This window comes from Triticum urartu, chromosome 5 (assembly GCF_003073215.2).
Source record: "Triticum urartu cultivar G1812 chromosome 5, Tu2.1, whole genome shotgun sequence".
NCBI lineage: Eukaryota > Viridiplantae > Streptophyta > Magnoliopsida > Poales > Poaceae > Triticum > Triticum urartu.
In genome coordinates, this window is record NC_053026.1 from 561,602,754 (window position 1) to 561,614,305 (window position 11,552).

The window sequence follows — 11,552 nt, forward strand, 5'->3', positions numbered from 1 at the left end:
AATAAGTGACTACATACGAAGCAAAATGAGTGAATCTACACTCTAAAATATGTCTACATACATCCATATGTAGTAGTCATTTGAAATGTCTAGAAAGACAAATATTTAGGAACGGAGGAAGTAGAAGTTTTTAACTAGCCCATGCTTTTTGCTAGCTTCCCATGTCTCTGCTTCCCAATGGAGCATTAAGAGCCTGTTTGGGACTGCTCTGCTCCTTAAAATTCAGCTCCGCTCCAGAAAACACAAGCCAAACGGAATAGCTCCACTATATGCCACTCCATAAAAAAACTAGAATCTGGGACACAACTTCCAGTTTTTTATAAAGCTCTTCAGGAGGTGCTCCAAAAAACTCTAGAAGCTGGAGTTGGGTGGAAATTATCCACCACTGCCACCAATAAGTGGATACCCCTTCGTTTCTCCCCCCTCGACCAATCAAATAGATCCTTTCCACCAAATTTCTCATTCTTGAAGCTGGAGCTAGATGGAAGCCAAACATTCTCTTTGGTAGCACTACAACTTCTGGATGAAACTGCTCCAAAGTGAATTTAGTGGAGCGAAACTGATTTTGGTGAAGTGGAGCAGTCCCAAACAAGCCCTAACATTTCCAGGTTGTCATTCACCCTTAAAATAGCCAAGAATTAAATTGTTTTCAGTAAGAGCTATTAGGGTTGGGCTTCTGTAAGGTCAGGTCACACATTCACCAATGCTGCTGCAGTGGTGTCAAGCTCTAGCATTTCCAGCTATTTGAACGAACCAGTACACACAAGTAACAGCTTCGTGAGAAACAAATGGCTCAGCCTTTCAAACATTGAACCAAATGGCCCTCAAATTTCACCCTCAAAATTCATTAGGGGTTACAGACCTCATTGGGATATTATCAATTGTTATACAGCACTTTAAATTCAGATGAGCATAGCCAAGCGGAGTAATAACCAAATTAAATTATTTACTTTGAAAGTTGAAATGATCAACATTCAACATTGGTTTCATTTGCCCCCTGTTAGAACATGTTATGTACAAAGCAGGAAACCTGTAAAATTTCCTATCAGCAACTATAGTATATAAACATGTAAAATGGGTGAAGTTTCACCAGGTAGACCTCATTCTGTTGTGTGAGGTGGTAAATATTTGTTATTCAGTATCATGCTAAAATTGCGTCCATATCTTGCTTCAGCCTACACCTCAAAGGAGAACTTCGATTCCACATGAGCACAAACTAGTTCTACAGGCCAAGCACATCGAACTCATGGGGCATGTAATCTTCGCTTGGACGGTAATACTTGTTGGGAGAATACAACCCAAAGTCTGTAACTTGGCTGCAGTATAGGCACGCAAATCTCTCGACCTGTGGAATGTTGACACAAGCAAAAGTAAGAACATTTCAGTCGACTGCTAAAATTTACTGTGAATGTTTTTTTACAGGCACATCACCTGGTGAGCAAACCGAGAGTTTTGGTACCCAGTCTTCATAAGCTGTCCCCACACCTTGTGAAACTGGACGGACACAAATAGTTATGTTTTTTCTTCAGGGGATATTTTTACACAATGACGAATGTGACCACAAAGTTATGTAACTTGACAAATTACCTTCTGGTGATGTTGCATCTGAGCATCTCGGAGAAGGCAGCGGATACCCTTCAGCTTTTGCTGCAATCAGAGAAAAAACTACCACGAGTTAAAAAGCAAGCTATATTATACAGCATGAGTCATATAGAGGGCACGGTAGATGCTACCAGTTAGATTCATGTGAAACAACTACTCCCTCCGATCCATATTAATTGACGCTGCTTTAGTACAAAGTTTTATACTAAACCAGCGTCAATTAATATGGATCGGGGGGGGGGGGTACTAATTTCTTCTAAATACCCACCAACCAACACAAGACAAACAGAACAAGGACTTACCAGTAGATTATCATGCTCAGATAACAACTTTCCCTTCTCATTCTCTGTAAGATCTTCAAATCTAGAAAACACAAAGAGGTTAGACATAATGAATTAGATATAAAATAAAAATAACTAAGCAGAACTGTTTTATGCACTATAAACAGAAATGGTACTGGGTAGTGGTAAACGTTAAAATTGCACTTTGACCATATATTTTTTTTGCGCTAGGCAAGTGAAAGTTTAACACTAACTTCACATTAAAGCGTGCACGATGATTAGAAAGTTTGTCTTTCTACATATTAAGTGCACAAAATTTCCACCTAAGCTCATCGCCTCATTAATGTCATTGTTGTGATTTTTGCATACCTTGCATGCCAAGGCACAAATATATGCGCGCCTTCTGAATTACTCTTGTGCCATGTTATCTTCTTCACAAAATAATAATTAAAGAGTAAATTGCATTTTGGAACAAGCCCTCCAAGGTGATGACCGGTTAGAGAAGCATCACACATGTAAATGGGTGGAGAAGCCTGACACGAAGCTTGCATAAGTCGTTTCAGACACCATCAACGTCGGCATGCTACTGCCACTTGGAGACAGGAAGGTCAGCGCCAGATCCGCTATGAGAGGCCACCCATTCCTCCTTGCCTACTAGCCCAAATGCTGCCGACCTAGAGCAACACCCCTGCAAGCGATGCTAGCAGCTTGGAGCTTGCAACCTTTTTTCCTTTCTTACCTTCGACCTAAATGCTCCTTCCCTCTGGCTTTCTTGCTGAGTTTCGTCGGCTCTAATCACAACCCTCATTCCCAATCCCTTTGTTTTTTTTTGCGAGTAATCCCTTCTCTGTTTGATAAGTTAGTAAAACGGAGTTCGACAAACTTAGGGAATAGCAAGCAGAGTTTTTCACAAAGCATTTGACAGATCCTTGAAACGCGTCATTTTTCATCCTTAAAGTGTGTGTGATGGTATTAGCATCTGACATAATCATTGAGCATTCCAAATGCCACCAGGTAGCCAAGAATGTACGTGATCATTGACCGAGGAAGCAGAGATCAATATTGTGGTGGTAAAGAAGCTACAAAGGCAGGATCTAGACAACCATTGGCCAATTGGAGACAGCACGGACATTGAGGCCTCCTTTGGTTTGTAGGAATGTCATAGGATTTCTATAGGATAGGATTTGCATAGGAAAATTTCCTTTGAGACCCTTTGGTTTGTAGGAATGGATTCCTATTCCTATATAGGATAGGAATCAATCCTTCACATTTTGGAAGGAAAAAAAACATTAGCTAAGACTCAATGGAAAAATTCCTATCCTATGGATCAAATGACATCTTTTTCTCTATAGGAATTGAGATGCATGTCATCTCACTTCCTATGATTTTCCTATTCCTACAACATTTCTATCCTATGAACCAAAGGAAGCCTGAATTGGAAAATGACCCAAGTTGCAGTAACAAAATGAAGCATAAAAAACCTCTGTTTGAAACAACAATTTGGTCGGTGCATCACATTCAACTTAAATTGAATTTCCTAAGTAAGGAATTTTACCATTCACCCTTTTGAAAAGCGATGTGGAATATCAATACTCTCGGAAGAGATTAAGATTCAGAGGAAGGGCAGAGGTAAATCAACTGTGCAAGAGCGTGAATGATAAATCTCTCGCGCTGCAAATCCAAGTCAACTTGGAATGCGATGCACCACTTGCTCTTTCACACTAATAAGAGTGTAGTTTAGCACAGGGACGACTCAAATGGGCAGGGGGCGGTGGAGCACGACTCAAATGGGGAGGGGCAGTGGGGCACGACTCAAATTGGGAGGGGCTCTGCTAGAGTAGGCTGTCGAAGAAGAGAAGGAACATGAAGGTGGTTGTTGCTACTGAATGTGGCCTACTTTGTCTTACAATTGCTTGTCTTGAGATCCACGGTGTCGCTCCAAGCACGCAGCAGCCTCGCCGCTGATTTCTTTAATCTCATCGCTGGTGAGAGTTGGTCATTTGTTGTGGTAGTGTTTCTGCTTCTGCGTTTGCTCTCAGGTATGTCTCCTACAGAGAGAAGTGATAAAAAATGAACAAAGATGCCATGGCTGTTGGCCCCAAAGGATCTATTGATGGACAAAGATTTCAAACACGCATACACAAATAGATGCACACCCTTCAGAAAGACAACCAAAAAGCAAACATTGTTTCAACTCAACTTGGCTTGGTTTATTCGTCGGTCATATGTATCTTTCATGAGGGTTCTGAATGCGAACAATTTAAATATGTGGACAAAAAAACAAGCAAATATTAAGCATTATGAAGTTACACACCAATTAACCTCATGCACGCTCTAAGAAAATGTCCAATGCTTTCACACTAAAGCTTCAAGGGTACAATTTGACCATTCATACGAGGGCCAGCTTGAATTATTCTAGGAGCATTTGAATGGTCAATTCAATACCCCAAGGAAAATTAGTGTTTAAGTATCGGAGAATTTCTTAAGAGTGTGCAGAGTTAATAGGTGCATACATTCCCAATGCTTCGTACTATTTGCCAAGTATTTGTTCACATATGTAAATTGATGGCATTCTAAACCCCTATAACAGCTACGTACAACCAATGAAGAAAAGAGCACAAGTTGAGTAAAAAAAAACCTTGCTTGATCTTCATCTTTCATAAAGGTGTGTGTGTCATGTTGTATATGTGTATTTGATATTTTTGTGCAACATTAGATCCATTGATGCTAACAGCCCTAGCATCTCCGTTCACTTGTGGCCACTTCTCTTTGCAAGACCCAAACTAGAGAGCATACGCAACAGCAGAAGCACTGCCGCAACAAGCGACCGATTCTCACCAGAGAACAGATGAACAAATCAGCGGCGAAGCTGTTGCGTGCTCGCGACGAAACTGTGGTTCATCTCAAGACGGCCAACTATGAAACAAAGTAGTTCACATTCAGCAGCAGTATGCACCCGCATATATCTCCTGCAACTTGCACAACCATGAGCTTCGCATCTGAAACATCATTACCATCCACGTTCTGACCTTCCTTCCATGGACATGCAGGTAACTCAAGCACGCCTCTAAAAGGAAGGTTCCAAAGTACTCTCTTTGCATTTAAATAAAGAATTATGACCCTACTGAACACTGTTTCACGATCATTAAATAGTCTCAAAAGTCCAAACCTTAAACTAGTTGCCCTATTTGGTGTATGCACATAATGAGTTACTTCCATTGATGATTTGATCCATATGCATAAAAATTGTAATGATTCACAAAATCATTCCTATAAATTTTGGTTCATCTATAGAAGTATTTAAGTAAACCCTTAAATGTTGAATCAAGAATATCTTAAATGTGAGTTGACTCAAGGCAGAAAAGTACCAAAACTGATCTACTTACTGAAGAGACCATTCAAGGCGATGGATCGTGTCTTCAACTGAATCACGCTCCATTCTAAGGTGTCTAAGCTCCTGAGTAGGGTGACAAGCATAAAAAGAGCCATCAAGAAGATTGCCAACACACAGATTGAAAATAAAGGGAAAATAAACTCGAATGCATACTTATGGCGAATGAGATATTTATTTTGCATGTGCACCTTGCCTACATTTTCCCGTAATGATGTATTAACCAATGGAGCTATATTTTTAGAAAGAAGTTCATCGCCCTTTTGCTATGCTTTCCTAACATGAATACAGAAATAATCTTTTCTGCCGCTCAATTTCTTCTCATAGTACTACTTGTGATGTGCAACCACACTCAGAACATTGTGCCTATGTGAGGGGAAACTTCTGAGTTTGCAAAGCTTTCGGGCCAGATATGCCAACTAAAATTCATCCCTAGGGTGTAATCATGGGTGAAGTTTCACTTCTACTAATCCTAACAAACTCCTTGTTCTGACACGAACTTTATTAGACTATTCAAATCTCAGACAAAATCTCATAAAATCCTTTCCGGGTCAAGACTATAATCAATTTAACAAGCAGGGCCAATAGTGCTGGCCGCAAACAACACCTATAGTCCAAAGGTTTCAGTTCTAATAATCCTCAAAAACGCGAACCTTATTAGACTGTATTGAAATCTGAGATAAAAACATAGAAGGCCCTTTCCTGGTCAAGATTATAATCAATTTAACATGCAAATCTGAACAGTCACATGCAACTTGGGGTCATCAAAGTTTAGTTAAATTTACCACCATTAGAAAGCTGTTGTGCCACCAAGTTTTGCTGCAGTTCTAAAAGCAACAGTTCTGGTGCAACACCAGCTCTCATGGAACCACAATGAAAATCTTACAGACTGCTATTTCCGAATCATGCAAAGTTAAGTCTGTTATAGCTTGTGCCCAGTTATTATATGTTGCTAAAAGTCATTTTCAGGATTACTGAGTAATATATCTATACCTTTCGAGTAGACTTTGATTCTGATTGAAGCTTCACCTCTTGCTCCAGCTCAGGTATTACCAGCATAGTCCGCCAACCTTTTAAATAAACACAGCACATAATCACTGGAGAAATGGAAAGTAAAATGCAGAATCGACCACCAACCACAACTCAGAGGACATCCGTAACACAGGCCGACTTTTTAACTAAGCATCGGTATCTACTTCATACTGAATTTGACACCATCAGCAGCATCGATGATGAGTGCAGAGAAAAAGAATAAAGCACTTAGGATTCATTGGATGGTGCTGTGTAGTTACTTGAATTGATCAAGCATGCACGCAAATTGGCATGTGTATTTTTATCTATAAAATACAAGAACATCATTAAAGCTTCCACGCAATCAAAAGTACCAAATTGAATCAATTTAACAGCAGGTGGCAATTTCAAGTGTACTAACATTATAGATTGAATAACACATACCTAGAACTTTCTTGCTGCGGAGTATGTCTCCATATATGTGATCACCAACATAGAGGATCTATATGGTAAGATATTGCATTATTTGATTTGATTAATGGAGAATTCCAAGTAAACAGGAAACTCATTGCAACCAGCCACAAACAGAGAAATACAGCTAACATGTACCAAACCTACAACAGACAGAAAGTTACCTGCGAACTAGAAGCAACAGAAAGTAGTCTGTGAAGATGACCAACATTGCCTCCCTGGAAAATAATTTCTTCGCTTATTAGAGCAAGATACATAGCGTAGCCATTACAAGTACATTCACGAAATGCTAATTGACCAGGTAGACATTTGCACTATTAGGAAGTAATAAGAGAGATTTTTGTATTCTAATTTTAGAGTTTTACGCACATCCAGAATCAGGAAAACACGTACCTGGTAAACTTTGTGAATTGGTTTTGGCTGATGTTGACTTGATCTTGGGCTTCCAATCTACATAAAGAACACATATATTATAAAACATGGTTCATAGAAACAGGTTAGACATTAAAACCACTTTACTTTCCTGAAGATCAGCATTTAGAAGTTTCCCAGAATCAGGCTCAACTTCAAACAATCCTGTTCGGTTATCATCATGAAAAAAGCTTGGCTTTGAACTGAAAAGTACAGAAAGGATGGGCTTGAGTTGAGAAGGAAGATAACTAAGCATAAATTTACAAAAATAAAATAAAATAAACAAGATATACCAACCTGCCTGTTATAACAACATCAAAATACTCAAGCCACTTGTGGTTGTGACTTGAGCTTACATCTGACATATATGGCCCACATAGGTAGTTCATGACAACATCAGTGTAGTCCCATAAACTGCATAAACAAGCTCATCTCCAGATAGTAAGAGACAGAAGCTTAAATTTGAAGATGCGAAATGCAGCCAGACAAATGATCAAATTATTTCATTTGTCCATCAAATAAACTGCCTCGGTTTGGGTGGACATCTATCAAACCTGAAATGATATAAGGAAGAGCATACCTGTTTGTCACCAAGAATGTGGAGCGTCCAGATTTTCTAAGCATTTGAAGCATCGGCACAATTGCCAAGTCTTCATTGATATACCTGGCAAGTTTGAATACACAAATCAGCTGTGCCAGTTAAAACCTAATTGTATAAATTCTTACATCATAACAATGGGGGGAATATACGCAGGTCTATAGGCATGTGAACAAATAAAAAGAGAACCATACCAAATTATTGCAAAAAAGAAAGAAAAATGATGTCCACTCATTGTTGTGCCTAGCACTATGATCTAGAATAACCACTACATGGTTGTTTAAGATTATACAGAACTACCTGCTAGGTTCCTTTGCAACCATTCGTTTTAAAGTTCCATCACGATGACACAGATCAACCGCAGACCTCACATCTCTATACATATGCGCATAGCTGTAACAACAAAATAATCCAAGGTAACAAGTACATTAGCAATATCAATACAAGTAAAATGGAAGATGCAGATCAGAATATATGGAATAAAATGTCTGCCCAATATTTTACATATGGGCAGAGGAACAGAGGAAAATGAATAGACAAACATATGTGAAAGCATAATTTTCACCTATGCTTGCCAATATCCATACATTGCAATCATTTTCAAATCATTTGTGAAAGAATAATAACCATATATGGATCTAATGATCATACTCAGTGCCTGAAGGTACTTTTGCAGGATTGCTGTCCATGAAATCAACAAGCTGAGCAAACAGATAGGCTTCACCCAGTGAGAAAAGTGTATCTATAAGGGCATAATCAGGTTCATCGAAGGAATCCCTTATCAATGTACTCCCATAAGCAGCAACTTTTTCTTCCTTCGACATCTCCCTAAATCCATGGTATGCAACTTTTACATACTTGTGCCGGTCCATCTGATATTGCACACATAGTTAAAATGGCAGTTAAACTGACCACTGATTCAGAAAGTATAAAAGTAAAATTAACCAACAGTAGCAAGTAGTGAATAACCAGTGGGAATTTAATTTATGCTAGGTCTATTTTGTGTTGTTGCTGTTAAGCTTCATGCACTAGCCAATGCAACCAAAGGTCCGAACTGATGGAAAGGGGAATCCACATATACACTTCAACAGTTGCCTCCTACCATGCAGAACTTTTGCATCAAGAGACGATTGAATATTTTCAACATGATGGGAAGTGTTTAGTGAACAATTGGTGTTTTCAACTGTCAAGAAGTATGAATAGGGAACTACAACATGCAATCTTATAGTGAAAACTAGATATAAAAGTAAAAACAATAAGGTAGAAATTAGGTCAGCACTAGTATCATGCAAGCACAAACAAAAGGTTCCAGGCATCAACTTGTAAATAATAGGGATGCATGACCCCTTTGTTGCTAAATACAAAGAATTGCTCCCAGTCCTACCATGGATTTCCTGCATCTTGTTCTCATTTTTTTTTTTAATTCTGATCCTACGCCCACTGCTTGCAAAAGTTTTTTAAGAGATCAGTCAAACATTCTTAAGTTTAACCAGCACTGATTTTTTTACCAACATTGGTTGCATGAAATTTATATTACTAAATCTGATATGAAACATTTTTTAGTGAATAATCATTTTTATTTGAAGCAATGTACTTTCATAGAAACTGATGGTCAAAGTTTCGCCTTGTAGATCATGTCAATATTCAAAACGATGTACATTTTTTATTAGACAGAGTAATGTTGTTTCTATGTGTCACAAGTTCATTTTCAGTCAACAAAGTGAAGTGAGTTCAAGCAAATGCAGCGGACCTTCAAGATATTTCCTCTTTTCTTATCAAGAACTAGTCCTCTGACCATATACTTCCAGTCAAATTGCCATGTCAACAGCTGCAGAATGAAACAGAGTAAATCCAATTCAGAACAAAAACTTGCAAGCCAAGAGAGTATTAAGCCCACAAGTCTCAGCATCAAATTGCTAGTCCTAAGAAAAACTAAATGTCCTTCACAAAGAATTCCACACTTCTGTAATAAACAGATATTCACTTGATAGTATGAACCTTTTGCTACTACATTAATGCAGAAATTGGTGATCCTTCCTAAGATAAATAGCAATAACTAGCATAAAATTCTTTGGTTCAGAGCAGCAACAAATTTCATGCATTTATACTACCGAACAAAATTCATGGTCCAAATCATGGACTATCACAGGTGGGAATATTGCTCAAAAGTCGAAACAGGTAAAGACATGATGTTGGTACTGTGTTAAATGCAACTATTCAAGTTACTTTGAGGCAACCATGAAATCCTGACACAACAACAGACCCCAAGTCCCTATATCAAATCTAAAATCACATAAAATGGGAGAAGTAACTATTGACATCAACCTCCTCAGGGTAGTTGAGATCCTTCACGAGCTTCTCAATGGTGCCATGGTAAGCAAGGGCCTCGAATGTCTCAGGTTTGTACTGCGCAAGAGTGTAGTCCATATCAAATCCTACTGCGGTGATGTTCCTCATGTTGAGAGACCTGTTGCAGAATATCTGCTTCCCGATGGAAATGCTTCTCGGCTCCACCGACGGCGTTGACCAGATTGCCCCGGTTGAAGCTGGTTCCACAGCGCCGCTATCCATCCTTAGAGCACTGCAGCCTGATACAAGGTGAATAGACCAAAGTACATCAGAGATATCACACTGTAATTCAGTGGTAGAACTCGGTGTTTCAACCAGGAATTCAAGCAAGGTCGGTGAAAGTCTAGCGATCAACCGATCAAAAAACGTGGCATAACTGAAACTCTGCCACATTCAGACTTCCATAACGACACGATCAGGAAACAGGATTTAAACCGCATAACTCAGCCAAACTGAAATGAATTCCAGAGTATACTCAGCAGTTCAGAAAAGAGGCCTGATCAACCCATACATACGAATCCCAAAATCTCATCGTAAACGGATACGAACCACGAAATCCTTTAAGACGGGCACAAAAGCAGAGCAAAGCATACACGATTATGCTTCAGCATTCGCCCATGGACCGGAAACCGGGTTGCCCCTCTACAGCCTAGCACTAGCAGGACTGGCCTCGGATCAAAACCAACATTCTCATATTTACGCAGCACCAAAATTAGAGAGGAACAGACATCGCTAAAATTAAGCGTGCCACCGCGAAACCGACACAGAAAAAAACGCCCGGAATCAACGAATGCTCGTCAGAAGCGCGCACCTCTGGGGGCCGAGGCCGAAGCGGTGGGGGAGGAGCACGAGGAGGAGGAGGAGGCGAAGAAGAGGAGGAGCGGAGGCGAGAGGGGCGCGAGGCGTAGGGCGGCGGCGAGCGGCCTCCTGGAGAGCATGTCGCCTTAAATAGGCGAGCGGGGGTGGTGCGGGTGAGGAGGATGACGGGACGCTGTTGTTGGCGGGCCAGGGGGAGAATAAATGGAGTGGGGGGAATCCGAGGGGGTGGGAGCACCGCCGCGCGGCGGCGCCATCTCACCGGAGGGCGGGCATTGGGCGGCGGGACAAGTGGCGCGGGGATCGGGTGCGGTGCGGATTCGGATGCCGCGTGCGTCGGAAGCCAGCAGCCACCGCGGGCGACGGAGGGAGGGCGGAGGGGGGAGGGAGTTCCGGGGGCGAGGGGAGGTGGGGGCTGGAGGCGGGGCCGCGGGGCAATAATGAGGTCGGGTCGGTTCGTGGGTGAGGGAATAACGGAACGGGTGGTTCGGCTCCCCCTCCGGGATTTTCCTCCGGCCACACGCACGCTCGCCGCTCTTGCGCGCACGAGCCGGATTTCATCGTGCTTATCGTGTTATTAGGGTGACACGTGGATACCTTGGATTTTTCTTTTGCAACTGCA

At 40.9% G+C, this 11,552-nt stretch overlaps 1 protein-coding gene across 8 annotated transcripts; it reads right to left on the minus strand.

The window, feature by feature from the left end:
* Positions 1 to 926: 926 nt before the first annotated feature.
* Positions 927 to 11,348, minus strand: LOC125510731 (5'-nucleotidase domain-containing protein 4). 8 transcript variants are annotated; one of them, XM_048675981.1, is made up of 17 exons: positions 10,926 to 11,346; positions 10,091 to 10,353; positions 9,516 to 9,593; positions 8,417 to 8,637; positions 8,066 to 8,158; positions 7,748 to 7,831; positions 7,465 to 7,581; positions 7,280 to 7,370; positions 7,150 to 7,206; positions 6,921 to 6,974; positions 6,730 to 6,787; positions 6,268 to 6,344; positions 5,270 to 5,340; positions 1,905 to 1,965; positions 1,588 to 1,647; positions 1,432 to 1,494; positions 927 to 1,345 (listed from the first exon to the last, which is right to left on the minus strand). In XM_048675981.1, exons 1-17 carry the CDS (start codon positions 11,050 to 11,052, stop codon positions 1,223 to 1,225), a joined length of 1,698 nt encoding a protein of 565 aa, XP_048531938.1. In that variant the 5' UTR covers positions 11,053 to 11,346; the 3' UTR covers positions 927 to 1,222. The 8 variants fall into 8 exon arrangements, 3 of the variants coding, with proteins under 3 accessions (XP_048531938.1, XP_048531940.1, XP_048531939.1); XR_007284733.1 differs by lacking the exons at positions 927 to 1,345; positions 1,432 to 1,494; positions 1,588 to 1,647 and adding exons at positions 3,791 to 3,931; positions 4,722 to 4,852 and having other exon boundaries at positions 10,926 to 11,348; XR_007284731.1 differs by lacking the exons at positions 927 to 1,345; positions 1,432 to 1,494; positions 1,588 to 1,647 and adding exons at positions 3,791 to 3,931; positions 4,722 to 4,882 and having other exon boundaries at positions 10,926 to 11,348.
* Positions 11,349 to 11,552: the final 204 nt, after the last annotated feature.

Coding starts and splice junctions, on each gene's coding strand:
- LOC125510731 (XM_048675981.1), bottom strand. CDS start 11,052: ATGCTCTCCAGGAGGCCGCTCGCCGCCGCCCTACGCCTCGCGCCCCTC. Junction 7,207..7,279: donor TTCTAAATGCTGATCTTCAG/GAAAGTAAAGTG, acceptor TTCTTTATGTAG/ATTGGAAGCCCAAGATCAAG. Junction 6,788..6,920: donor CTGTTGCTTCTAGTTCGCAG/GTAACTTTCTGT, acceptor CTTACCATATAG/ATCCTCTATGTTGGTGATCA.